The 27,689-nt window shown below is 34.6% G+C and overlaps 1 protein-coding gene across 1 annotated transcript in view; it reads right to left on the reverse strand.

Moving 5' to 3' along the window:
* Tmtc2 (Transmembrane O-mannosyltransferase targeting cadherins 2) overlaps nt 1-27,689 on the reverse strand; it is a 164,870-nt gene that overhangs the window by 101,494 nt on the left and 35,687 nt on the right. Inside the window, exon 3 of the mRNA XM_073082629.1 lies at nt 26,327-27,137. Coding sequence (XP_072938730.1) covers nt 26,327-27,137 — 811 coding nt within the window. The remainder of the gene's footprint in view (nt 1-26,326; nt 27,138-27,689) is intronic.

Below are 27,689 nucleotides of genomic sequence, written 5' to 3' on the forward strand. Positions count from 1 at the left end.
ATCAAAGAATATCGAAAGTCGATGTTTAGGAAGTTGGTTGAATGTGTTATAGACATTTTTAGCTGACGAATAGGTATTTCAGTGCTTGTTTGGTTCTGATGAGATTTTTTCGCTATCTTCGCCCTTTTAGCTGAACAGATCGAAGATCGATTTTTGGTGAATCGATTCGTTAGGCCTCGATTTTATGTAAATCGATTTATTACATTATTCAAATCGATTATAGAATCGATCTTCTTGTAAAGAATCGCCATCCCTAGTCAGCCAACTCAACAATAGACCGCACAATACTAAAATTATAACAATGTGGCCGCATTTATTTCACCAATTTCTCAGAAAAGACGGCAATCTATAAGCCATTACATTTTTTACAAAGGAGTTCACCTTCGCTTTCATTCATTCAGTACATCGGTGTCGGGGTGAATTAAATTACTGGACTCGATTCTATTCTACATATTTCAATGGTCCGAAACAAAAAGAAATCTTGGTCGATTATGGGTCATATTTAATGATTAATGATTAAGCACTGACTTTTTCCCGTGTAGTCGTTCTGTTTCGTATACCTATTATACCGGTATAAATGTTTATAAATATATATTTAAAATCGTATTCTAACAAATTAGCTCCGTGTATTAATAATAACTTTCGCCTGGATACGAATTTAAAAATGAGTATGATATTGTCCTGAACAGTATGTACATTAGAAATAAACTACCTCTATTTTAATGAAAATATTATAAATATCAACATAACACACGTCAATATGACTATATAATTCTGTTGTAATCTGATGTTTATGGAATACAATACAGAAAGGGATAATTAAAGATATACAAACACTGAAATTGGTAATTTCACGAATACATAGGTATTTGTCGTACCGTAAATACCTATCAGCCTATTTCTGAAGTCCTGGTAACCGAGACTGATTTATTTGTGATATCATTACGCAGAAGTAATAGAATTGTTTGCTTTGTTTTCCTAATTTTACAACGTAAGATAATGTTTCCATTACTAATTGAACAGATTAATTTTACTCGTATTTCGAGTTCTGATTTACGATTCACGAACTTTTTAATGTAGTTATGGGGTTGTTTTAAGCCTATACAACAAAATGTTTTGGAAACCAATGGGTAGAACATTAATACACATACCTATTTGTATTTTTACAAATTTACCATATAAACAACCTTTGTTTTTTTTTTCTTAACGAGGGGGAAACCTTCAAAAGGTGCCTGACGACGTGGGAGCGACGCCGGGTTATGTGGAATTCTTACCGCACTAAAACCCCCACGGTGGCCGTCCTCAACACTTGTTTGAGAACTCCGGGATCTCCGACGGAACGCAACCGGAGTCCTCCAAGCGCGATGCCCCAACCGGGCTCTGCCCTGGGAGAGCATTTTTCGCTCCTCCCGCATCATTTGGTGTACACGACGCTATGCGACCACACATACCGCCGTCCTTCCCGGGATCGCTTACTGGACGGCTAGAGCTCCCACTCTTGCCGCCCGCAACCCCGGAAGCCCCCTTTTAGTCGCCTTTTACGACAGGCAGGAGTTACCGTAGCCCTGTTCTAGTCCCGGAACTACAGGGACAACCATATAAACAACCTAGTCGCCTAATGGTGCAGCTGTCGCTTGCGCGGCTTTTTTCGTTGTTCGAAACATCTAGATTTTTTATCAATTTTTGCATTTTTTTTATATCAACCATGCGGGTTTAATATAATGTCGTAGGAGATAGATTAAGGGATAAAAAGGAGAAAAACGATAACATATGAGATGTGAAAGATAAATAGATTTACTGTCATACAGCCAAGCAAGGTAATTGCAGCAGAAACCACCCATTTTAGAAAAATCCAATATCGAACAGAATTCTTAGTTCTTATTTTTTAGATAATTTTATCACAGCGCAGACAGAGTGAATAGCCATCAGAAATATGAATTTATTTCAAGAAAATTTTCGTTCCGATGCGCTGGTGCCAATTGACGTAACGAAATACGAAGCTAGCAGTGCATAGTCGAGTTCTCCTGATATTAAATTACAATAGAACATCACAGACTGTTCTACGTGTTCCAGTAAAACGGAACAAAGCGTAGGAAATACCTTCCGTGTCAAACAGTTGCAGAAGCGCAGATGTAATCTCCGACCTCGTTAACTTATACTTTATTAATACTTGCTGTGCATTTTAAATATTTACCCCTATGTTAGGCGTATGTACGAGTATCACAATTTTTGTGCATATCACTATGTTAATTATAAACACTCCTTATTGAAATATTTTTCAAGCAATCCTACAATGCTTTAATGCAATTTAAAATTGCATAATGAATTATGCAATTTAAAAAACCGGAAATAATATGTTAGTCACTTTTTTACATTTTTTTAGCATAGGGATAACGATCTCTGATAACAATTATACTATTTATGGCGTTCAGACTGGAACATGTGCTATTATATCCCGGTTTGAACGCTTTCTTACTCTAATTGAAAAATGCGTGAAAAGATCGCAATTATTCATGAAATAAAATACAAATTTATTGTAAATAAATATGCCCACAGTACTAAAACATTGCATTTTATATAAAAAAATAAACTTAAAATTAAATTTCTAAGCGCTTGCATAATGGTTTACAAGACTTTACAAAGTACTATCGTTAATAGGAATTCCTATCCACTCCTCGGTTGAACGACTGCAATAACGCTGTCTATCTTCGTTATTATTCCTCACACCTTTATATTATTCCGTATAAATTTAAACTCAGTCCCAAGTGCCAATAGTGCTTGAGTTTCAATAAAAGTAATTTTATCAGTACGAGTCTTTCTTTCGCTCCGATGCAAAATTTAATACGAAGCGTGTACTTCGTTGGATTCCTTCGAGAACATTGTCTTACGAGTGAAGCTACGAAGGCGATGATGAATAAATTGCTAGTCTACATCCTCTACACGGCACAAGTGGTACAATTTAACAGACACATTGTATTTCGTATGTAGTATATAAGTATAAAACTATGCTGTTTTCACTACATTACATTCTATTTGACAGATTAGTTCAGTGATGCTAAAACTGGAACATAGCCGATAACTCGTTTCCGAATAGATTGGTGATTTAATTCCAATGCGATTTATATTCAGTTTATAGGATCAATCATTATAATATTAAATTCATGCCTAAACACGTTGAAATTTATACAATATCAACTGGGAGACTATGATTCGATCGATGTTCGATAAAGATGATATAGATGCTTATACATCACGGAGTGAGTTACCAAATTTCGGTAATGATTCACCTCCATTGAAAATATTAAGAAATAGTATTAGTTACTTTTTAATATGAATTCTCAGAAGATAATTAGATTATTATTTACCTGTACGATATAATATATTTGTTTCATTAGATTTGATTGATACTATTAAGTGACTTATTTCTATTACGTTTCTTCTTATTAAACAGTTCACAATATAAATTTAACAACTGAACATTAAATAATATAAATTCTGTCCGGAATACTAATTACTGTGGATTAAATCGGGGTCAAACGAAAGCCTATACACAAAATAAAAACGTACTTTCTACCAAGCACTTGACAGTAAAAAGTGCATGAGTTATTAACAACATATTTACTGAAAATTGTTTAATTGTCACAACGTGCAAGTGGCAAATTATGCTTATTTTGCTGCAGAGCGGTTATTTCACATTCTGTTGAGTCATGGAAATGTTGGAAACTGCACGCCACTGAGTTTAATGAATTAAGATTTAAGCTTTACAAATTCTTAGCTATTTTTTATTCATAACTTGAGTGGTAATATGAAAAGATGAATATATACACGATGTAACTATTGTATTTTCAGTTACAATTTTTATATTGTATATTGTATTTTATACTTATTTTCGTAATCAATGCATGATATAAAATATATTGGTGCATAAGCAAGCAATGATATGCAATGCAATATTATAATTCTATAGAAAAACTAGTGGTGCCCACGGCTTTGCCCGCATTTTAAAGAAATAATATGACATACATAAAACGGAAATATTGTACCTGCATTGGAATGACAGTGGTGCCATCTGTCGAAAATTGGTCTTACCAACTCCCAAGCCCTCGTGGGCTCTTGGACAACAACTTTGCTAATCATCACTTGATCAAATGCTTAGTTTCCGATTCTATAACTACTTACGAATTAAAAATTAATTAAAAAAAACCTTTTCCCACGGACTAAATTGTGAATCTAACCATTCTCAAGTCCCCTTGAACATACACAACAAATTTCATCAAAACCAGTCCAGTCGTTTAAGAGGAGTTCAGACAGCACATAAGAAATATATATATAGAAAAATATATAACACCGATCAATAAGCAATATTGTGTAAAAACTACACATGTTAAGACGATAAGTTTGTATTTTGATAAATATGTATAATGTTATGCCTATGATTACCACCCGTGGGTGATCATAAAAAATCTACTTTAACAAAAAAAATCTATGACAGGAGTATTTAAGCTCATTGGAATTCAACGGTGTCCTGCCAATTATTTATTCAACGAGGTCCTTTATAGTCGACTTCACCCTTCTTCTGTATAAATTGCCAGATTTTCTAGCTATACATGTCACTTAAACCTGAAAATTCTGAGAGCTATATCGGAAAGCTCTATTCGTCCACGGATTTCGTCGTTACGAATTCTGTCACGTCGGGAAATACCAAGCAAATTTAGCTCCATTGTAGTTTATCGACACATTACTGGGAAATACAGTAATACCTAACTGTAGTTAGAACGGAACAACAGTAACGGGTTTTATAGAACAAATTTTGGAGTTTATTGTGGTCATAAATGCAATTCCTACCGCAAAATCAACTTAAATAAAAGTGGTCTCATACCACTTACCTATTTACGTCGAAACCAGTAATCCTTAACTCAAAGTTTTTATACATCTGTCGAAATACTATGTATATACCCTGCACATTCGTCGCCTTTTCTTCTAAACTTGGTGCACATACAGCAAGTGTCAAAATATCGGATCGAGAGTATAATCTACTTTGTGTCTCATACGATCACACGAATGCATACTGTGATGGCTACGTCTGTAGCACTAATTCAATTTTTGGCTCTATTGTAGCCACAAACGCATTTACCGACTATTGCAAGTGTGGTAGCAGCGCCCCTAGCTCCACTTGCAATTAATGTGATTAAATGATGTGCTCTATCTGTCTGCTTCAGACACTAGTGTCGCAACGTCATTTAGATTATTGCGTTGAGACTAGCTTTGTTATGAACGTCTTGATAGGTATTTATCTAGAACGTAAAATGGTATTTAAAATTTGGCTCTATTGTATCTACAAACGCTTTTACCGAGCATTGCAAGGGTGGTCTCAACGTTCCTATCTCCACCTGCAATTAATTTAATTAAATGTATTCTATCTGTCTTCTTCAGATACTAGTGTCGCAACGTCATTTAGTTTATTGCGTTGAGACGTTCTTATTAGTGATCGAAGGTTGAGACCTGCTTTGTTATCAACGTCTTGATAGGCATTTATCTAAATCGTAAAATAGTATCTACAAGTTACTACATTATACTCTATTGTAGCACAAACGCATTAAGCGAGCATTGCAAGCGTGGTCGCAACGCTCCTAGCTCCACTTGCAATTAATTTGATTAAATGATCTGCTCTCTCTATCTTCTTCAGACACTAGTGTCGCAACGTTATCCAATTTATTGCGTTGAGAGTAGCAGTGTGAGGTACGTCTTGATCTGCATCTGTCTAAAACGCAAAATAGTATCTAAAAGTTATAACAATAAGCTCTATTGTAGCCACAAACGCATTTAGCTAACATTGCGAGCGTGGTCGCAACGCTCCTAGCGCCACTTGCAATTAATTTGATTAAATGATGTGCTCTATCTATCTTCTTCAGAGACTAGTGTCGCAATGACATTTAGTTTATTGCGTTGAGACTAGCTTTGTTTGGTACGTCTTGATTGGTATTTGTCTAAAATTCAAAAAATGGTGTTCAAAAATAATTACGAAATTAAATTGCAATCCGATTGTCTGCTTCACATGGTGCCGCCGGAATCGATCCGCATAGGGTTTTGCCATCTTCATTATATTTATAGCATCAGAAATGAATAATAGTGATGGGCGTTCGTAACACTTGTTTACCTATTGGCCCCCTTGTACCCACCAACGCAATATCCGGCAATGTAAGCGTGTTATCAACACTCCTAGCACTTGCACTCAATTTGTTTAAACGATGTACTATTTGAAACACTAGAGCTGCGTTGTTTACTATCACTATTGCGTTAATTAATAAATATATTTTTAAATGCTATTGTAAAATGTTATTCATGCTATTGTGAACAAAGGATATATGCGCCAATAATTAATACAAAATATATTTTATTTCAGGCATGTGTTAAATAAACCAAAGAATCAACGGTGATTATGATTCAATTATGACATTATTGTAGGATTATTCCTATTTTTTTTTATTGGGAACAAAAGACTATGTATGGTCTGAAACTTATAAAAGTGCCATAGTGCTATAGCCTTATAAGTGTACAATAAACCAAAGAATCAACTATGATAACAAACAGCATCATCATCCATCAAACCAATAATGCGCCGAAGCTGGGCACGGTTCTCCTAACAATGAGAAGGATTTGGGTCATAGTCCAGTATACTGGCCAAGTAGAATTTGATAAACTTCACACACTATTAAAACATTGGAGCTCTAAGGTAAATATGTTTTCTTTCAGTATTGATACCGAAAATGTGTACGTACATACTTACATCCAGACTTGACTCAAGATTTCCAACATGACAAGCAAATGGATACGTACATTCTTACATACATACATGAATGAATGATACATGAATGAAGAATGTACATACATACATATATACATACATGCATACCTAAATATAGGTATATATACATTCGGGAGCTGTTTATTAACACGTTTTATTAAATATTATATTTTGTTTAAAAATATGTGTGTATTTATGTATGTGTGTACGGTTTCGAAATGATTGTTGTAGAATTTGTAACACTTTAAACGTAATTCGTATCAATAAATTAGATGAAACATTCCGTTTTATCATTCTTGATGTTGAGCCTTGGGTACGAGCGTTATCAACGGAGCGTATCGCTACACAGGTGTTGAACGAAAAGGACCGACTTTTCTTCCATCCCGAACTTAAGGTACTATTCACAAGTTGGTTCGACGTCGTTTCTATCGATTTTAGATTAAGGAACTCCGAACGCCTGTAAAAACATTGTACAATAAATTTCCCCAGTTTTATTTACGTAGGACAGATTTTTTATCAGAAAGCTATGGCCGAGCCAAATTTGAACAATGATTTCATTTTCCGCTCGATGTATTTTATTGAAATACGAGCGAAGATATCGATATTTCTGTGAAGCACGAAGTGACGTCCGATTACTTAAAAATTGATTCGCATACGCTATTGACTTTGCAACATCCCTATTCATTTTTTAGTTGGCTCCGCGCAAAACCATTGTTGAGAGCCGGGTCGAAGAGCGCGCGGCTCACTTATACATATTTGATAGTGTACTGTGAGCGCACATCCAATTATCCGTACCACTAAAACAACAGACGCGATCGACGTCAATCAACTATAGATTCGCTTATAAAAATATTTGAAGTACACCAATATAACCATGAAAACGTATAAAGCCATTGACACGAAACGTTTGACTCCAAAATCATTGAAGAGGCCATTGTAAGAGCACTATTAATATTTGAGTGGCACAAAAAGTGGTGCTTCAACAACGAAAAAGCAAATTTGGCTCTGAAGTTAAACTTGTCAATAATAGGTAATTGGTTTTTGTTCTACTCGTGATGAATTAAGAGTTTTTATTTATAGCTCTTGATAGAATTATTTTGATAAAATTATTTAGAGATTTAGAAAATATCTAATAAAGATATCAAGATTACGTCAAAAAATCGTTTTAACAAGTTTGCCCTTTATATTTCAAGAAACATCGAAGTGGTTGCTTGTAGCATATTAAATAGAATATGTGTAAGGATTCAGACATTTTTTTAAAAGCTACTAAAATACTTTCAAGCTAGAAAGCTAGTAATAAATGAATAAACAATGACATGTTATTCGGACAAAGGCGTTGGAGTCACAATGTGTTAGCTCGCGAGGCACCTAGTGCAAGTAAATGGAAACAAATTCTGTTTTGTTTATTTTTGCTAGTGCTTAAAAATATAATATTTTGTAAATAAGATTACAGCTTAGAGTTTTTAGGGAATATGTGCTAATATTGTGCGTTAATTTCATGCGATTACTCGTATGAAGTACTCCTAAAAACTTATTATAAGCATTTTTTGGACGAATAATTGATGACTTACTTTGTCTCTAATATCGAAAAAAATTAACGAGTATGTGTATACATAGTGTATGTTTATACACACAGAAAAATAAACGTAGATAAAATGAATTTGAAAATTGATGCAATAATAAATTATAATAAAATAACAATATGTTGTATATTACATTTATATTGATAAAGGTGGTAGCTTTTTATACGTTAAAACTTTTGAAAGCGATGGTAAGAATAAAATTTTTAAGCAAAAATGTAACATTGGAGGTAAAGAGATGCGTCCTAAATGCAAAATGGGATTACAAAAAACACGCCAAGAGCGAGATCGTTTAAAGCAACTTTACGACGTGAGCAACCGGAGGCCTGTTGTTTGGTAAAAAAATGTTTTAGCCCGCTTTCTAGCATTTTAAAATGGAAGTACGAATACAATTTTGGGATGTTTTCCGTTAGTGTTCAAGATGGCGACTGATAAGATTACATACAAAGTAGGTAGGTATATAAACAGTTTAAAATATATCTAAACCATTTTCGAACATTCAGAAATAAATAAGCTCGACGGGAGATATCCCTTTGCAAAAGGATATAAATGGATAAATTAAACTTTAAAAAAACATAGATGTATTTAAGGCTTACTAGGATGTTCATCATTGTAAGTCCTCATGTATGAAAATAATACCGTAACTAAAAAAAACACAAGTAATCACATCCCTTTATAGTGAAAATACCATATTTATAAAATAGATCCTCATAAAATTTTATGTTATAACATAAAGCTTGCAAAAGTATATTACCCGATTATAACCATAATTTAGTTTCAGAACACCATATGCTTATAACGATTAACATTTTAACAGCAGTTAGTTATAAAGTAGTGTCGGCAAACCGCATCATTATACTTTCCGAAGTTCATATTAATTAAGTGAATGAATATTAAATAATTTTAAACGAAAACAGGATCATTTTATAAAATAAACGTAAATATCTTTACCTAACTTCTTCTAATAAAAATACAGAGTATTACGTACCTACCAAAATGAATTAACAGAAACAAATTATTCAGTGTTAAGGCAGCTTCTGTTTTAACCTTTGTGGTTAAAACTTTTACTGTGGGGTTAGTATGAGGGGTTTTTCCACGTGTCAGTAAAGAATAGAAACTTTTCTTATAACTGAGTAGCAATACTTATGCTCCGGTTTCTTAGTATTAAAAAAATATTATACTTCAAAATTTTAGTTGCACCTTAGAATTTACGAGAACTTTAAAGTCTTAAGCGACAAGACGCTACGTGGAAAAATACTCCTGTCTTATTGCAGAAAATAGCAGTGTAACTCTGCTACGCTCTCATTTAAAGAGTTGGGTAAAGAACAATTAGGTATATTTACAAATGACAGTCTAATTTAATCTGCATGGATTCCATATGACCAATTTTAGACATGCGTATTGTCCTATATGGATTTGATGACATATGTCCGTTACCATAGCCCTATAGGTAGACTGTACGCTCGTTAAAACATCTATTGTATAAAAGAGGGTAAATAAACTAATAAATAAAGTTATTCCCAGGCAGGTTCTTCGTACTAATGGAAGAAATAAAGCCGGCTGCGTCTTATAGCGGTAGGAGTACAAGAAAAGTTTACACTGTACTTTGTTTCAGACTGCCGTAAATTCACCGGCTTCTTGTATTGACAAGTTCGCGCGGATCCGAACAGGATTCATCTGTCGATTTCGTTTGTGAATTCACTGTGAGCCAGTGGAGCTCAATCTTTTCAGTTTCTTTACAAGAAACAAGTTATGTAGCGACGTTGTTGTTTGTTCGATTAAAAAAGGGATGAATAACTACATTTAATTAAATTTCTTATAACAGATTTCCATTTGAACTTCATATGCAGACCATACCTCAATACAAGATTTTAAATTATTGCGCAAAAACACTAAATATTTCCGCGGTAATAAGCTGACTCAAATGTAAACGAAAACCACCAAGTTACAAGAAAATCACCTACTAAGAAACTATTTTTATTATGAACGACATTATTTCTAATACAGACTCAATTATTACTTCACCTAACATTTAATGAATTGACCGGCAAATTGTGTACATCAGCCCGTGCTTCAATTTCATTCCAATCAATCTACGCCAACCACACTATATCAGGCTTTACCCACCCAATTTGTCTGGTCGCGGCCCTGAATGATTTGTGTAAAGTAGTAAATCGTAAGAAAGTCCGGTTACGCCATTATTATATTTTATTACCTATATTGTACGCCGGTCACATAATATAGCCATTTTTAACAAAAAAGGGCCCTTATAATCTTCGATTGACATGTGTAATAAGTAAAAATATTAATAAAATTGGAACAAGATGTATATTCTGTGCCGCTCATAGATACTCGTAAGTATAGATATCTCACCGCCTTATAATTGAAGGAAGCCAGTAAATGGCTAGCATGGTGTAATTTACGCGGAACAATTCCGACATGTGCAGTTATGTGGTTTTTGCAACACGAAATCGAAGAAAAAGTGCGGAGAAATATCGTTTCATTCGTAAATGCTCTAAAAACTACATTTTTTTAATATTTTTCAAACACGAAAATAGTCGACAGTGACAATTTCAATTGTCAAAATTTGTTACATTTTATTGTTATATTAGGAGTGAGTAATCTTTACTAAACTATGGTGCTGCTATAGTATCTATTTTGAATATTTTTGTTTCTTTCTTATTTTTTCGAGCCCTTTTATTTGAGTGCCGTTGTCTATGAAAATCCTTTTATTCCTCACTTCTAAGAGTTCGCTTACACGAACAAACTTAATATTTACTCAGATATACCTTCTTTGGATAAAATACGACTGTTATGAGAGAAAAGTAGAGTCAAGGCTAACGTACTTTACATTTTTATATAGGTTTCTTACATGAATATTGAATAGATATTTCGTTATGAACGAATATGATTTACTTCTTAAGCTAAACAAAAAACAATTTCAACATGTTTTATTATAAGTTTATCCTTAAATTGTAAATACCTTTTGACTCAACCGAAGACTTTACACGGGGTCATTACAAATTACACCTAAATTTACATTTATTTCCGACTTACAACTTACTTTAAATTTCCGAATCCCTCAAAAATAGATTGCAGCGTACGCTCAATAAGACCACGCTCAAAAATACTCATAAAAGACACTCGAAGTTTTTCAATCGAGTCCAAGTCGGCATCTATTTTCGAATGGAACAAAAATATGAGTGTTTGAAAGGCCGATGGCGCACGACATCGAGGAAGGACGTTTATTAACGGCAGTGTCTCTACGCTGCTCGTTTCCGCTCTTTTGTGATTGCTCACGCCAGTTTCTCCCTTCTGAATAGAGCGTACGTGAGCATACAACTGTACAAAATATTAAAGTGTTTTGTGGTACTTAGATCCAGTGAACGGGTGCGCTCATTTGCTCTGATATACCCTTTATAAGCTACTTTACAATGTGTTTAGTTGTTTTGAAAAAATATTGAATATGTTTATAATACATAGATTAGTAAAGATTACTCAGTCCTAACAAGAAAATGTACCCAGGTTTGAGAATTGAAATAGTTGCGTAAAAAAGTTTTGCCATGTCTCCGTGATAAAATGTCCCTAAAATATTTGAAATAATTATTTATTTATTATGTAAATTACGCAGTATTAGTTATTTATTCGTAATTTTTCTCTAAATATGTTTTTATTTGTCAAGAATTCAAAAAAAGAACTTACTAATAAGCCGTTTGTGGCTTCATTCAATTTCAAGGCGGCGAAGTATCTTGACTAATCTATGATGTTTATTAAAAACAATGTACGATATGGATGATGATCGTGTACATAATTATGCGAAGTGCGAGTGACTTCTGAGAATGGTACACAGTTTGCGAATTGATTATTCGGCACATGAACCAATCAAAATGATATGATATATTATAATAATAATATTCGACATTCAATTGCATACGGGTATACAAATAATATTGGATCAAAGACTACTTAGTCTTTGTTCCAATATTATTATTTGACTTACCTACTTAAACAAACATATGATACTAGTCATAGTGACATTAATGTCTGATACACCTTGTGTAACTTCTATCTGACACAGATCTATATCTGAGTACCTACCTACCTATCACAAAGGCAACTTTAATGAATCATGAATAGTAAGAAGAGCATCGGTCCATTACACTATGTACGAGTAATATCAATTTTGAATAAGAAATCAAAATAATTTCTGAAAATATTTTCCATCGCACCGACACTGGAGTTATTGATCACATCATACCTGAAGGTTATCGATAAACAAGTTTTAAATTCATGAAGCTATATAAATTGTAATCAATCAATTTATTATAGCCATGTGAAGAGTTTGCTTTTAACATGTGATGATCGATCGACTTTACCACGAATCCATTCTAATAAATAATTTATCCGTAGAATATTTTTCGGTACTTATCCCAAATTAAGCTATAAACTTTATCAGAGATCGTCTTTTGTTTTAAAGACATCAAACGTAAATGATATAACTACCTGATGTTAAGTGGTAACTAAAATCTATAAGGTCTAAGTTCATCTGGTAAATCCACGGCCTTTTATTTTATAACGGTGGGGTCAAAATGGGTGCGCATTAACAATTAAAACCTAAAATTGATTCTTTTTTGCTCACTTTGTTTTTATAAAAAAAAAGTCTTACTACCATAAAATGGGAGATTATGCTTAACAATTTTTATTTCTTGATGAAAATGCTAAAACTTTTTCTTTCTTACTTCAATCAATCTAATTTGAGGTAATTTAGGCTTACTAGCGGAAGCTTAAAGACATAACGCGCAAAATCCAATACGTCATCATTTATCAATACAAAACGCAATAAAAGATCACATCAGTGGGTAATTCTGATAATCAAAATGTAGTGCTTTTACACATTTCGCTGCTTCTAATGTAGAACCAATTCTAACGCCACATAAAGATGAAAATACGACATAAAAGTCAATAAATCTGGTCAATAGCCATTATACGACGTTGTTAGGGTGAGAAAATATGAAAGTGGGGGGTGACTTCACGACTCTTTGATTTACGAGCCACTATCGTACAATGGCTATGAAATGGAAGAGGCCCTGTAATTCTGTTCTAACTTCTTAATTGACTTCTGTTTAGTTTCGTAATTATAAACTATTCTTAAAACGTCTTACTGAGTTACTGCTGGACACGTGTCTCGGTCAGAATGTGAAGTATTAGGCTACAGTCCACCGCGCTGGCCAAGTGCGTATTGGTAGACTTCTCATACTATTGAGACTTTTTAATGATCTTTCAGAGATATGCAGGGTCCCTCACGATGTTTTTCTTCACCGTTAAAGCAAGTAATTAATAATTTATAATACTCACATTAGTTTTAAAAATTAGGAGCCTGGGATTAAAACCACGGACCTTTTAATCGAGACGCTGAATTTCACCCACAAGGTTATCTGCTTTTAGTATTCTTAGTAGTTAGCAGTATTTGTAGTACAAAACTCATAAAAAATTTCGACTATTCCGGAGCTCGTAATATCGAATCCTTAAAATCAAGACTTAAAACTTGCCAAGACAAAAACGTCACGTTGATGTACAATACACAAATCGTATGCTACAACGGAAGAAGAAAATAACCATCTGGAACACTCGGGTTTAAGATACTCTAAAAGTTGCATACTCCAAACAACAACACATATGACCGTACATTACTCGGTATTCCGTTTTGGAAGCACAAAGGAAACTCTCGGAAGCAGTGACGTCAGACGACATAAATTGTGAACACTTCTAGTAACCTATCATGGGTAGAATGGTTTTTCTACTTCTTCAAGTGCACTTGCTTTTTCTATTATACATCTTACGGTTCTTACGCTTGTTTGAACGGCTTTACAATGCTTATTTCCAATAACGTTTCTGTAATTAATGTTTCTTAATATAAGCTTTAATTGTAAGTTCCTAAAATAAAGTATAATTGTAAAGACTCAGTCAATAAAATAGTAATGATGAATCCTATAACTATACTATACTATCCTATACTATATTCGTGTCATAGCGACGTATAACTACGACATATATTTTTAGTAAGCATCAACTCATTTGCTATATGCAGAGTGGCTACATTTATAGGTACTTACGCTTCCAGATTACTATATACTACTAAAAACAATATAACAAACTTTATCAAAATATCAATATGGTATTTGTTTTTTTTTTCGCCTATTTTGTTTCCATTATTTATTTAGTTTGTATATATTTGTAGTTAGTACACTAACTGAAAAAGTAACTTTTATCAAAATCATGGTAAAATATATTAAACATCAGTCAGTTCCAAGCACTTTATATCCACGTTAGCGAGGACACTGGCAACGGGCGGCAGCTGGCAGCCATCCGGCCGAACGTAACTATACATAGCGGGCTAACGAAATAGAAAATACCATTATTCTTTCCTCAAGACAAGGAGGCGTTCGAGCGATGTTATTTACAACCAGATTTGTTTGTCCTCTTGGACGCTGAAATTATCTGTGGAAATTGTTTTATCTGTGCCATTACTATTATCTTATTTTTTTTTGTTTTATAATTTAGGAGTAGCAGACGAGCATGCAGTCTATCTGATGGTAAGTGGCTATAACCGCCCATGGATATATGTAATCAACCCCAGATAGGATTAGATAGTTCTACCTAAGGGCGACCACAGATGCGCCGCTACCCCTGAGGACTAAGCTGGGTAAAAATTTGACCAGAGTTGTATTGTATTGAATTATTGGTTTAACATAATTCATAATCACTTACACATAATATTGTCATAAAACCAGTCGACGCCGTGTATGTAATATTACACTCTGATATGTCATTGTACGAGTATATCTGTGGAGGCATTGCATGACAGAGATATAATTTATTTGTAGAGTTTTTACGGTTCCCAACACTTAATCTAATAGACATAATATATAATATACATACGCTAAAGATAGACATGTACTTCAGGAGAATACAGTACATAATATTATTATTAACTCTTAGTATAAAAAGTACTACCCATTTTAATATTAAGTTATTTTATCACCGCTACAGTGTTGGATAGATCAGCGAACTCCGAAGTCACATAGAATAGTGTATATACATGGCTTGTGGCCTTTTATAAAACTTAAAATATATTTTTGTACCACATAATAAATGTATCGAAATAGCCAAGTCTTGGATTTCAAGACAAATGGGTTTATGTACACAAAGACAACCAGATTTTAACGTAGAGTTATATTTTTGAGCGCTTTATCGTAGCCTAGTTTGCAACAATACCTAGCAAAAAATAAAGTATCCATAAATATTATGTTTATCTGTTGTTTTGAAAAACAACTAAAAGAAAATTCCGTGTTTATTTCTATTTCTTTAGAAAAAGTTTTTAGAAATTATGAGGGTAAGGACTTTTCTTACAGCATTTTTATATTATTCCTAAAAACTTAAGTTCTTTGTATTATTTTTAGTCAAAGACATTTCAAGGACAGATAAACATTTCTGATCGCAAAGGTCACAACTATATAAAATTCGAATGTAAACATATTTTGAATATTTGGATAATTTTTTCTTGTTAAAAAAATATTTCTGTGTTTCATAATATGGAGCAAGCAAACAAGAATGCAGTCCACCTAATGGTATGTAACTGCTATCGCCCATGTTCTTATTGGTAACCAATCCCGGATAAGATTTAAGTCCTAACTGATATTAGACACAGATGCTTTGCTACCCCTAAGGACTAAGTAACGCCCCGATCCGTATTACACTGCTTTTTGGCGGCGGAGCCACCAGAGTTGAACCAAAAGGTTATCTAGTAACTTTTTATCCTAAGCTCATTTACTAGATTATGTAATAAAAATGTTTTTAAAACGGTTACTGAAACAGCAATATCTGTTTAAAAACTATGTTTTCGTTAAAGCCAAATATTTTATATATATGAAAGGTTTATCCAAAACATCTATTTTATTTCAGCCAAATGATTTATATCTATGAAAGTTTTATTTAAAAATATCTAAAGATCTATTCGTTTTTATCTTGTCTAGTAAACCTTTTTAATCAGCTTTCCTTCGAAATATTGAAAAGGTTTTAAAATATAGATATGAAGAACCATTTTTTTTTTTTTTTTCTTAACGAGGGGGAAACCTTCAAAAGGTACCCGACGACGTGGGAGCGACGCCGGGTTATGTGGGATTCTTACCGCACTAAAACCCCCCCGGTGTCCGTCTTCAACGCTTGTTGGAGAACTCCGGGATCTCCGACGGAACGCAACCGGAGTCCTCCAAGCGCGATGCCCCGATCGGGCTCTGCCCTGGGGGAGCAGTTTTCGCTCCTCCCGCACCATTTGGTGTACACGACGCTATGCGACCACACATACCGCCGTCCTTCCCGGGATCGCTTACTGGACGGCTAGAGCTCCCACTCTTGCCGCCCGCAACCCCGGAAGCCCCCTTTTAGTCGCCTCTTACGACAAGCAGGAGTTACCGTAGCCCTATTCTAGTCCCGGAACTACAGGGACAAGATATGAAGAACCTAATATCTATTTAACCTTGTACTTGTAGCTACGCCTTAATATAATAACCTAATCATTACACCAAAACACGTTTGCAAAACAAGTAACGTAATTATCGTAATGTAAGCCATTCATATTACAGCCTAAAGACATTTGAAACCATTAAATAAAAGCTAAGATGTTCGTTGGGAGTGAACGCAAGACGAATGGTAGGTATAACGAAATTAGAAATTCGATCAATGTAAGGAATATGCGTAAACGTATTCAATTTGGAGACGTCAATCAATTTCAAGATGATGTCTTTAACGGTAATAAAAAGAGGCAATTTTGGAGAATCCAATTTATTGGCTACGATAAAATGAGAAAGAATCTATAAGTGAGATATTTCATGTCCAGATGCTCGTTTCGCTGGTCCACGCCAATCTTGGGACATTCAAATTGATGGTAAGGGTACGTTTCACCATTAGAGGGGGTCTTATTAATTCCCCTTTCGACAGGCCGACCGAGGAGGCCATAAATTCACCTCAACCAAAGGGATGACCAATTTCAGAACATTTACGAGCCACAAATTACGCGACCGCTGAAATATACTGGGTTCGGGACGGCAAAGAACGGAGGGCAAGTGAAACGAGAAAAAGCCCAAATGTTAATTTAATGTTGAGAGCTACTGAAAATTGCTCTGTCCTCAAGATCGGAGTAATATTGCTCGCTATCCGCGAAAGGTTCTGATACTAATTTTATGCAGGGTAAATGAGCCGGGGGCTCGCGAATCGATATTCATTTGGGTAAGGTACAAGTTATTCCGCCCGTTGAAAAAGCATATCATGATAATTAGATGCGTATAAAAGGGACCTCTTTCCATTCCAGTTATATTACTCTTTGAATAAGTGCTTTATTCTATTTAACTAAAACGCCGCGTAAGTAATACGTTTTACAAAAAGGATTTTTAGAATTTTGTGAAACAGATATGAAAAAAGTTTCGCTAATGCTTGTTTTCGTTTTAAAACGAAAAAGACAATGGGCATTGCTGTTTTGTGCGCGAATATAAAAACGTCAACTGATGTTATTTTCTATTCAACAGACGTAGAATAAAAGCTGAATAGAGATTTTCGGAATATTTTGCGAAAAAATGAAATCACGATACATCTATTATTGCCTTTTTGGCTTTGACGCACATTCTCTTTGTTACACTTATACTGTTTATGGAACATGTTTTGCGATAGCGATAGATGGTTAAAGACTCGGCCTCTCAATCGGGAGGGTCCGAGGTTCGAAACCCAGACAAGCACCTCTGATTTTTCAAACTTACAGGTGCACACTAGACATTAATTATCACTTGCTTAAACTGTGAAGTAAAACATGTTTAGAAACCTAAACACCTGAGAGTTCCTTAAAAATAAAGCCCTCATAGATTTGTGAAGTCTACCAATCCGCACTTGGGCAGCGCGGGGGCTACGATCTACACCCTCTTACTCTTACTCTGAGAGGAGACCCAAGCCCAGCAGTAGAACAGTAACGGCTTGACGACGTTGTATAAATAAGCCGCTAAAAAGAGAAAAAACGTTGGCAAGTTTGTGTTTAATGGTTCTTTTATTTGTTCGCTTCAATATATCCGAGGCAGTCGGCAACGGCGTGCTAGCTAACTGTTTTATCACTTTATAGCATGAGATCGCATAAAATGCGAGGGCCCCAATAAAACGCTACTACAGCGACGTTTTCTGTATTGTATTGGTCTCTATGAGGTTAAATGTGCGAGATAATAACTTTAATAATTGTTGATGTTAGAGTAATAACAAGGTTAACCAAAAACAAGGCTTACGCTTTGGGGTACTAATATTGTTTTACTAGCTTTCTATTATATTTATTTCTTTCAGGGTTGTATAACTAGAACCCTGATGTACTTTTAAGGCCGTAGTTTTTTTAAATATGTGAAACTAGTACTGTATAAAATGAGTGAGAGCATATCGGACCACAAACTGGAGAATTCCGTAATTGGTTCTAACATTCGGCTACGTAGCCCTAAAAATAAAGAACACATATAACGTTATTATAATTCAATATTTTACGTGTTTAAGATTTCAAAACTTGAAAATTACTATAATGGTTTTTAAATCACAATTGGCTCTTTTATTTAACTATTATTTAAAAAAAATCAACTACTAAAGAAATCTGCGTTAGATTTCTAGCTATTTTTAATACGCTTTTATTAGCTTCAGACGTATGTATGTTGGTATGTTGGTATGTTAGTATGTTAGTATGTAACGGAATCTTTGAACATGATTTTAACCCCCTTCAAAACGTCGGATTAACTTGAAATTTGGCATACTTATTAAGGACCGATGACAATTCAATATTTTAAACATTCTGACCCGTTATCCTTACTAGGATAATCAGGATCAGCGATTTTTGTTTTCCTGAGACCCGGAAGGTCTGCGTTAAGACCAATAAAGGAATCTACCAGGCGCGCCGATCACCTAACCTAACCTGATCTGACCTGACCTCAACTTCGACGCGTTCGTTGTTAATAGCATCATGAAGCGGTGTCTCATCATCCTTATTCATTCAGCACTTCAACATCTGCACCTTCCTTTAACAAGATTTCCACGCTTTTTTTACAATAAATAATATTTTTACCTTATTTACACTATTCTTAATTCAAATTTAAAAAAAAATATTTTCTATTTTTTAGTTGGATTTTCTATAAAAAGTGTATTTTTTTAGTTTTTTTAAACTATTATTCGAAATGAGATGCGTATCACTATCTTATACTCACAATATCAGCTCCACAGACCTGTATTTGTTTTTTTAGATACAGTACCCTTACCAGGAGATTTGACGTTTCGACAAATATGACTGTTTTGGTATTTGTTTACGTACGTGCCAATACGATTTCCTAGTTCTGACACAATCTAGGGGCGCTGATTGGAATTTGTATGGGCAAATACGTAAACAAATACCAAAACAGTCATATTTGTCGAAACGTAAAAACTCCTGGTAAGGGTACAGGGCTGGGATCAGCTCATTGTAATGAAACAGTAGTAAAATTTTCCTACAGGAAATTCGATACATAATGAAGTTTAGATACTAAAAACACCCATTGCCGAGGGCCACGCGCAATAACTCAGCAGTAACTAATATTTAATTTTCGCGCCACGTCGTACCAAATTTTCATAGCCTATAACCGCGTTTCCCAACCTGTGGTCCGCGGACCCCTGGGGGTTCGCGAGTATATGTAAGGGGGTCCGCGGTGTCATCTCCGGACCATACATAAATCGCTCATTAAATGCAAAACAGTCGCTAAACGAAAAATCAGCAAACCAGTTTTATTAGAAAAACGTGATGAGCACACGGTATTTTAAAAAATTAAAAAAGATGCATCCAATGATGTATAACACTATTATAAATCTAAAAAAAAAAACAAAAACAAAATACATAAATTGGTCTTTCAAATTATGTTTTGGCGGGGGTTGTTTTTTTTTTTTTGCTCTTCATTTTATTAAGGGGGTCCGTGAAAAATGTGCTTGATTTCCTAAGGGTCCGTGGACTGAAAAAGGTTGGGAAACGCTGAGCCTATAACTAAGTTTTTTACAATACCTACGAGAAACTCCGATATTTATATTCATAAACATTGTACTGCCTCTGTTTTCATACCGAGGATTTTTGCTGGGACTATAAAACAAAAGTTATAAACGTGTTTTATTATGAAAAATATATATTTCATTTAATAGTTTCGTATTAAGGGAATATTTTTCATCTCTTCAATTTTTTCGGGCTAGTACCAATAAGAAAATAATGTGGAAAGTAAATAAAAAATCTACCTATTTATTTTGGCTACACATAGAAGTACCTACAGTCTACATACGTACAGTCAGTAGCAATGTTTATTTCTTAATCCTGAGAATAATCGTTTATTATACATTTCATGATCCATTTAATATTAATTGATCTATTTATAAGGAATGACGTTACAAGAAATCAATTAATAATTAATTGGAACAGAAAGGTTCCTCTTGTAATATTTCTACTTATATGATATATGTGTGACATATGAGGGTGAAAGAATCATCATCATAAATAATTCGTGTTTAGTAAAAAGTATTCTAAATTTCTACTTCTATTTCTATTCTGAGGATACTTATGATATACAATGTTATTACATTTTAAATCATAAGTATCCTCACAATATAAAATAAGAACATTCTCTAAACTACGCTTAACTTACAGATGTGCTTCAAAAACCCTTTTGTATAACAACTGTTGCCTTCGCACTGAATACTTAGTTAGTCCCTTTCAAACCCCCAAATCTACTAATCAGCGGAACTTGAATATCGTCCTATCCAAAATTGAATAATGGAATCCCGTATTCTGTTTTAGAAAAATATAACGTTTAAATTTTGCTAAAGCCATCCATCAGAGCCGAAAAATTACTTTTTGTTAAGAAAAATGTATAAAGACACCTACTGTATTATTCACAAAACATAAACCTAGAGTTTATCAAAATTAGGTCCTGTAGAAAACAAATCTGCGTAAAATATTACTCAATTTCGTTTTTTCAACGCTCGGTATTTGTAGGCGTTATGTTTTGCTTATTTTGAATGAATAAGGCAAAAGCCATTTACGTTATAGAATTACAGTGGTTTTACATCAATGAATAATTCAAAAATTTTGGTTGGATGAAATCATAACATTATTCATAAGCCAATTAATCCTAAGATAACGTTCCGTATAAGGTTTTCTAATCTTCATAAATACGTTTATTTTGTTACGAATATTTTCCCGGCCAAATACCCAATTTGGGGAGTTGAAAGTTATCCAAGCGGAAAAACCTACTTGAGAGTAATATATTAATGAAAATTTATGATTTAGATTTTAAAATATGCCTTCAAATAACCTTTTTATTGTGTATGTAAATTTTATAGATATGGTTTCAACCCAATAACTCCATCATCTAGGTATAGCGTAATCATTTCGTAAACTCAATTGACTCAACTCATATTTGAAATAAAACGAAATACCTTGATTTTTGTATAGTCCTGTGGAAGCACTTACAAATGTTATTGTCAGTTACAATTGCTATGACCTTATTTTATTTCAAGTAATTCATATCGTTTAGTCAGCTATTCATGTCTGAACAGACCGTATAAAGACTTTATTAATAGACAAAATAACATAGACTTCTATTTTTGGATGTCATACATTACCCTCAAATGAACTCGAGTGAAACATCTCTTGAGTATATTATTTTAAATACAAGCAATTACTTAGACGAACCTTCAATACATGTGACTTACGGATTGCAATGTAACTAAATATATTTTAATACGTTATAGTCCGCGCCAAACTGTACCCTTACCATGAGTTTTTACGTTTTGACAAATATGACTGTTTTGATATTTGTTTACGTATTTACCCATACAAATTTCAATCAGCGTCAGAACTATAGTGTCAGTAAGGTAGCATTAAATGTCTAAATTGACAAAATAGCGCTTTATGTTTTGTCCCTCTTTTTTGCAAACATGTGAGGCAGACAAACATACTTGAGCACTTACTTATTGTTACGTTTACTCAGTCTACTGAAGCAAACGGAACAGAATAATCGATTGAGGAAACGTAACGTAAAATTGTGGGATGTTTTGAAAACTCATGATAAGGGTACTGTTAGTTGCCGCTCTGAAGTTGTTGCGAGCAGGTGTAGTCATACAATTTGCTATGACGACGCGATTCATTTCTATATATAGACCGGACTAGCAGTTTTACGCGGACTATAACTAGATATAAAAACAGTGAAATAATTATTATGAATTAAAACGGCTAAATTTAGATAGTCGTTAATACAAGAAATGCCACCAAAAATATTCTAAAAGCTATTTAAAAGTCATGGCGAAATTAATAAATACTTCCTAAACCTTATAAGTAACAAACTTACAAGCAATTGTATATATTTAATTAACATTTAACTCATTTACTGAGCCTTCCAAGTAATGACTGCAAATCTAACCTAGGACCGAACACGGCTGCCCACGACCGAAAATTAGATTTAATTATCCCGCCGTACAAACCTCCCTCTGGACTGTTTTAAATGATTCTTTTATTACCTCTCTTACTGTAAGTACCGAAATGAAGATAAATTGTATGTAAAAATACAATACGAAATTCCTTTGTAGTTTTTAGATGGAATGGATGTAGGAATTAGTATGGGAAATGTTTATATATTTAAGAAGGGACATGAAATATAGTACCTAAATAATAAAAGTTACATCGTTATTATCATTTATCATATTTCACATTTTTACATACCAATTTCTTGTAATCAGCTTAGTGGTTGGAATCTAGTCCCTCAATCTATATATATCTCTGTGTCGCTCCCACGGCACCGGGTACCTTTCGAAGGTTTCCCCCGCGAAAAAAAAAGGCACGCACCGCTGATTTTTGAAAATTAAGTGAATATTACAAATTACCTATCGCTTGCTCTACCGGCGAAGGAAAACATCATGAATCATGCAGCTCTGAGAGTTTTAAAAAAAAAATCTCCAAGGTTTGTGAAATCTGTAATGAATTAGCCTAATCCTTATCGTTTTGAGAGTTTACCAGCAATGGGACAATAATGTTTTAGCGATGACATTTAGAGTAAATACTATAAAATTGAAATAAATAGTAATCAATGTAAAAGAACAAAAATAAGTTTATTTCACATTTTTTTACAAAAGCAATAAAATGAAGTTAATCCCGCGAGAATTAATTGCATTGAACAATACTATACAATCCCATACGCCAAAAAGTATCACGTCCAAACCAATTTCTGTCGAGTTTTCAAAATTCTGCTATCTAAATCCCATTCAGAATTTTCCACTCCATTTAAAGTTGAAATGTTAGCGATGGGGAACTCTTCAGAAAATTAGAGGCGTACATTTTTACAAATATTGACTTAAATAAAAGTCATTTTGAAATTACTCTTATTGAAGTCAATATTTGAAACGGATCAAAGTTACAACGAACAGGGAAATTAAAAGAGCTTCTCTGTGGCATTAAATTACTGAATCTTAAACTCTTAAAAAACTAGTATTAAATGATCGTACTGTAGAATACTAGAGAGTCTATGGTCCCCCAAAAATAATGTATTCGTAGTCTACCTGATGATAAGTGGCAACTGACGCCCATGGATATATATATACAACCACAAATATGATTCGATTCCTACTTTAGGTTGGCCGGAGATACGTTGCTACTCCTGGGGACTAAGTTGGAACCCCTCTGATAAATGTCTCCATTACCACCCTCTTCATACAACAGCGCTTAACTCTGCTGTTATCAAGCAAAAATAGGCGTGGTGCCGTGGAGTTGATCCACAAAGGGTTCTACCACCTTCAAACCTTTACCATTTAGTATTAAATTACATGCAAATCTTCTTATATTAAGTGGCATGCCATATCTTCATCAATCCCAAGTACACTTTTAGTCCTACCTGAGGTCGATCACAGGTACATAGATCTAAGGACTACGTTGGGAAGTTTTGTGTAATATTAGTTACCTATCGAACATTAGCATAATATATTCTCTTTAAGATGTATATTTAAGATACAATATACGAACATAAACTTTACCCAGTAGTGGAGAAAACACGAGCTGTAATAGAATAGGTATATTGCATAAGGTAGAAATTATTCTACCTTTAAAAATTAGAATATGAGCGAAACCAAACAAACAAACCTAGTTGTTACATACAGTTTTACATGTCTATTATATAAACAGCTCAATCATATTACGCCCGATAATATTATTACTATGCGTAAACGTGTACCATCGGTTTGTTTGTCTAGGTTTAGCATAAGTGAATCATACGCTCTCACGATAACTTTCCTAGTTCGATCCCTACGAAGAAAATGTGTATTTATGCGATGTTTAAAGGTGGTAGAACCCTTTGTGGTTCGACTCCGGCGGCACCACCGCCACACCTATTTCTACCTAATAACAGCAGTGTTAGGCGCTGCTGTGTTCCGGTTTGAAGGGTGTGGTAAAGGAGACAGACTTTTCCGAGGCGTTCCAGCTTAGTCCTCAGGGGTAGCGGCGCATCTGTGGCCGACCTCAGGTAGGAATATCTAATCCTATCTGGGGTTGATTATAGATGTCCATGGGCGGCAGTAGCTACTTACCATCAGGTGGACTGCATGCTCGTCTGCTACTCTTATATTATAAAAAAAAATATACTATTACAGCTCGTGTTTTCCCCACTACTGGGCGAAGTATAGGTACTTATAATCTTAAAGGAAATATACATTTTCAGAGAATGTAACATACAATGTTTGATAGGTGACGACTGTATTACAAAAGACTGCCCAATGTAGTCCTTAGATCTACGATCTATGTACCTGTGATCGACCTCAGGTAGGATTAAAATTGTACTTGGGATTGATTAAGATGTCCTTGGGTATGCCACTTAACATAAGTAGATTTTCGTGTAATTAAATTTTAAATATCTATATTAAAACTAATATGTCTTACTTATCCTTACTGTAAAAGTGTACTGTAAAGGTACTTTAGATGTAATTACAATATATTAAACTCGATGACAGATGGACTACCTAATTATGTAACTCAAAAACTGTTGTCATAACTTTTTCATTTCTGTTTCCCTACTTAAAAGACAGAAATCCCAAAAAAGGTCGTTTTCACCAAGCATTGTTATAACGAATTAGTATCAGAATACCTAAAGCTAAACTTACTTTTCGTACGAATTGTAAGAACTCCGCGATTAGTCATCTGATCAAACTTTCTGACCACGACTTCAAAACAATCAAGACGTTCAAGGGATACGAATTGGATTACGAGAATTGGATTACTAGTTAGTGTTTAGTGGATTAGATTGGGACAGATTTTCCTGCACCGAATCGTTCTTGGTTGCAACTCGACTTTGCAATTCATTAAATTTAGTGGTGGTAGAATCCTCCGTGGTTTAACTTTAGAGACATCACCTATTATTATAACAGCTGTGTTCTGGTCTGAAGGTTGTAAGGAAAATACACTTTCACAAGGCGTTCTAACTTAGTTCTCATTGATAGCAACGCATCTTTACCCGAACTCAGTTAAAACTTTTATCCTATCTAGGGTTGATTACAGGTGGCCATGGGCGGAAGTTGCCGCTTACCATCATGTAGAATGCAGGTATATACTCGCTTCGCCTTTCTATAATAAATTTGTGCATCGATACTTGTACATTTCATGAAGTTATACGAAGTCGAAATATTACAGTGCCTGTATTACACAGAATATGAAGCAATATCCATTTATCCGGCCGCCTCACAGCTCGAAGCAAAAACCCTTCAATCTCGAAGACTTGGAATACGATCTTTCATAACTTTACGACGCCAATGCTTCTTTTATGTAATAAAAATACAAAATATTTTTCATACGTGAATAGTAAATCAAGAATTTAATATATCTTACCTTAGAATAAGGCTCCTCTTGTCGAATGTCCTTCAGAAAGTCGTAGAGTATACAAAGGGGCACGACCATTATGGCCGGCTCTTTGCACAGAGTGCCAGCGGTGGCAAATAGAAGCGTCCCCACTAATGTAATCCATTGTAAAAGTTCACCGGCATCTTCACTAGCACTGCCGTTGCACTGACACTTACTCGGTTTCACCGTTCCGGATTCCACTTCACAAGCATTCAGAATTTTCAATGGTCCGGCTTTACCCGCTTTTAGTAGCCTACGAAAGTTTAACACTATTTGTTGTACCAGTCCGTGGCAACTTAAACGAAAAATTTGATCGTTCGCCGGTAATTGGCTGCGCAGAATGTTGTTCTTCACGATATGTCGGCATTGCCTTCTCTGGCTATCGTTTCTTAGCCGAATGTGCTCAGAATAGAGTAGGAAACTTAAGAGGAAGAAATTGCACGCCACTAAATCAGCTCGTCCGACTACTCCAGCGACAGCTTCGGTATGGATAGGGTGTGCTGCAAATGTTAGTCCGGAGACTAAAGATCCAATAGTCTTACAATTGTAGGGTAGGAGGCGTCGTGCCGTCGTGACGACGAGCGTCGTCGCAATAGAGTGAAATATAACGTTCACAAAATGATAACTCCACGGCTTAAAACCACTGAAAGCGTAGTTTAGTCGAAATGTAGCGACGCACAATGGCCTATACGATCCGTGCGAGCCGGGGTCGATGAGCGGTGTTCCCCAGAAATCGTTTTCGAATAACGCCTTTATCGAAGTGTGCCCGATGACGTCCGGGTTCGAGAGAATCGCCCGTCTGCAAAACAAAATCACAACGTTAGCTCACGCCATTGCAATTTGCACGGAACGATTGGAAAAGTCATTCGCCCGCATTTTCGTAGCCGTAAAAGACAAAAACGTTAGTTATTGCATTTCGTTGTATTAGGTGAAAGTGCTTTACGGTATTTGTTTTACGAATATAAATTATATTACGATTTCGTTATATAAAGCTTCAAAAAGAGCATTTTATCATTAAAATGTCCTGATCTAAATATATGATTACACAATAATACATCTTCATTAAAAATAGTGGTATTGTTTTGAAAAGCCTAATATTATAAAATTCTCGCCTTCACACTGAAGGTTCAGGGTTCGAATCCCAGACACGCCCATGATGTTATACGCGTATTAGAAAGTAATTGTCAAAGATCTTAAAGGACGTGATGATAGTGATGATGACGTCACGCTAATAAGATGGCTAAATATAACATCCGTACACTATAACATGTTAATAAGTTAGTATGTACCTTAATGTATTATTCTATACGCCGGTAATATCCCAGAATATGCTTAATATTCTACTCGCGTA

This window comes from Epargyreus clarus, unplaced genomic scaffold (assembly GCF_041222505.1).
Source record: "Epargyreus clarus isolate Ecla_fem2 unplaced genomic scaffold, WU_Ecla_fem_2.2 ptg000018l, whole genome shotgun sequence".
Classification (NCBI taxonomy): domain Eukaryota; kingdom Metazoa; phylum Arthropoda; class Insecta; order Lepidoptera; family Hesperiidae; genus Epargyreus; species Epargyreus clarus.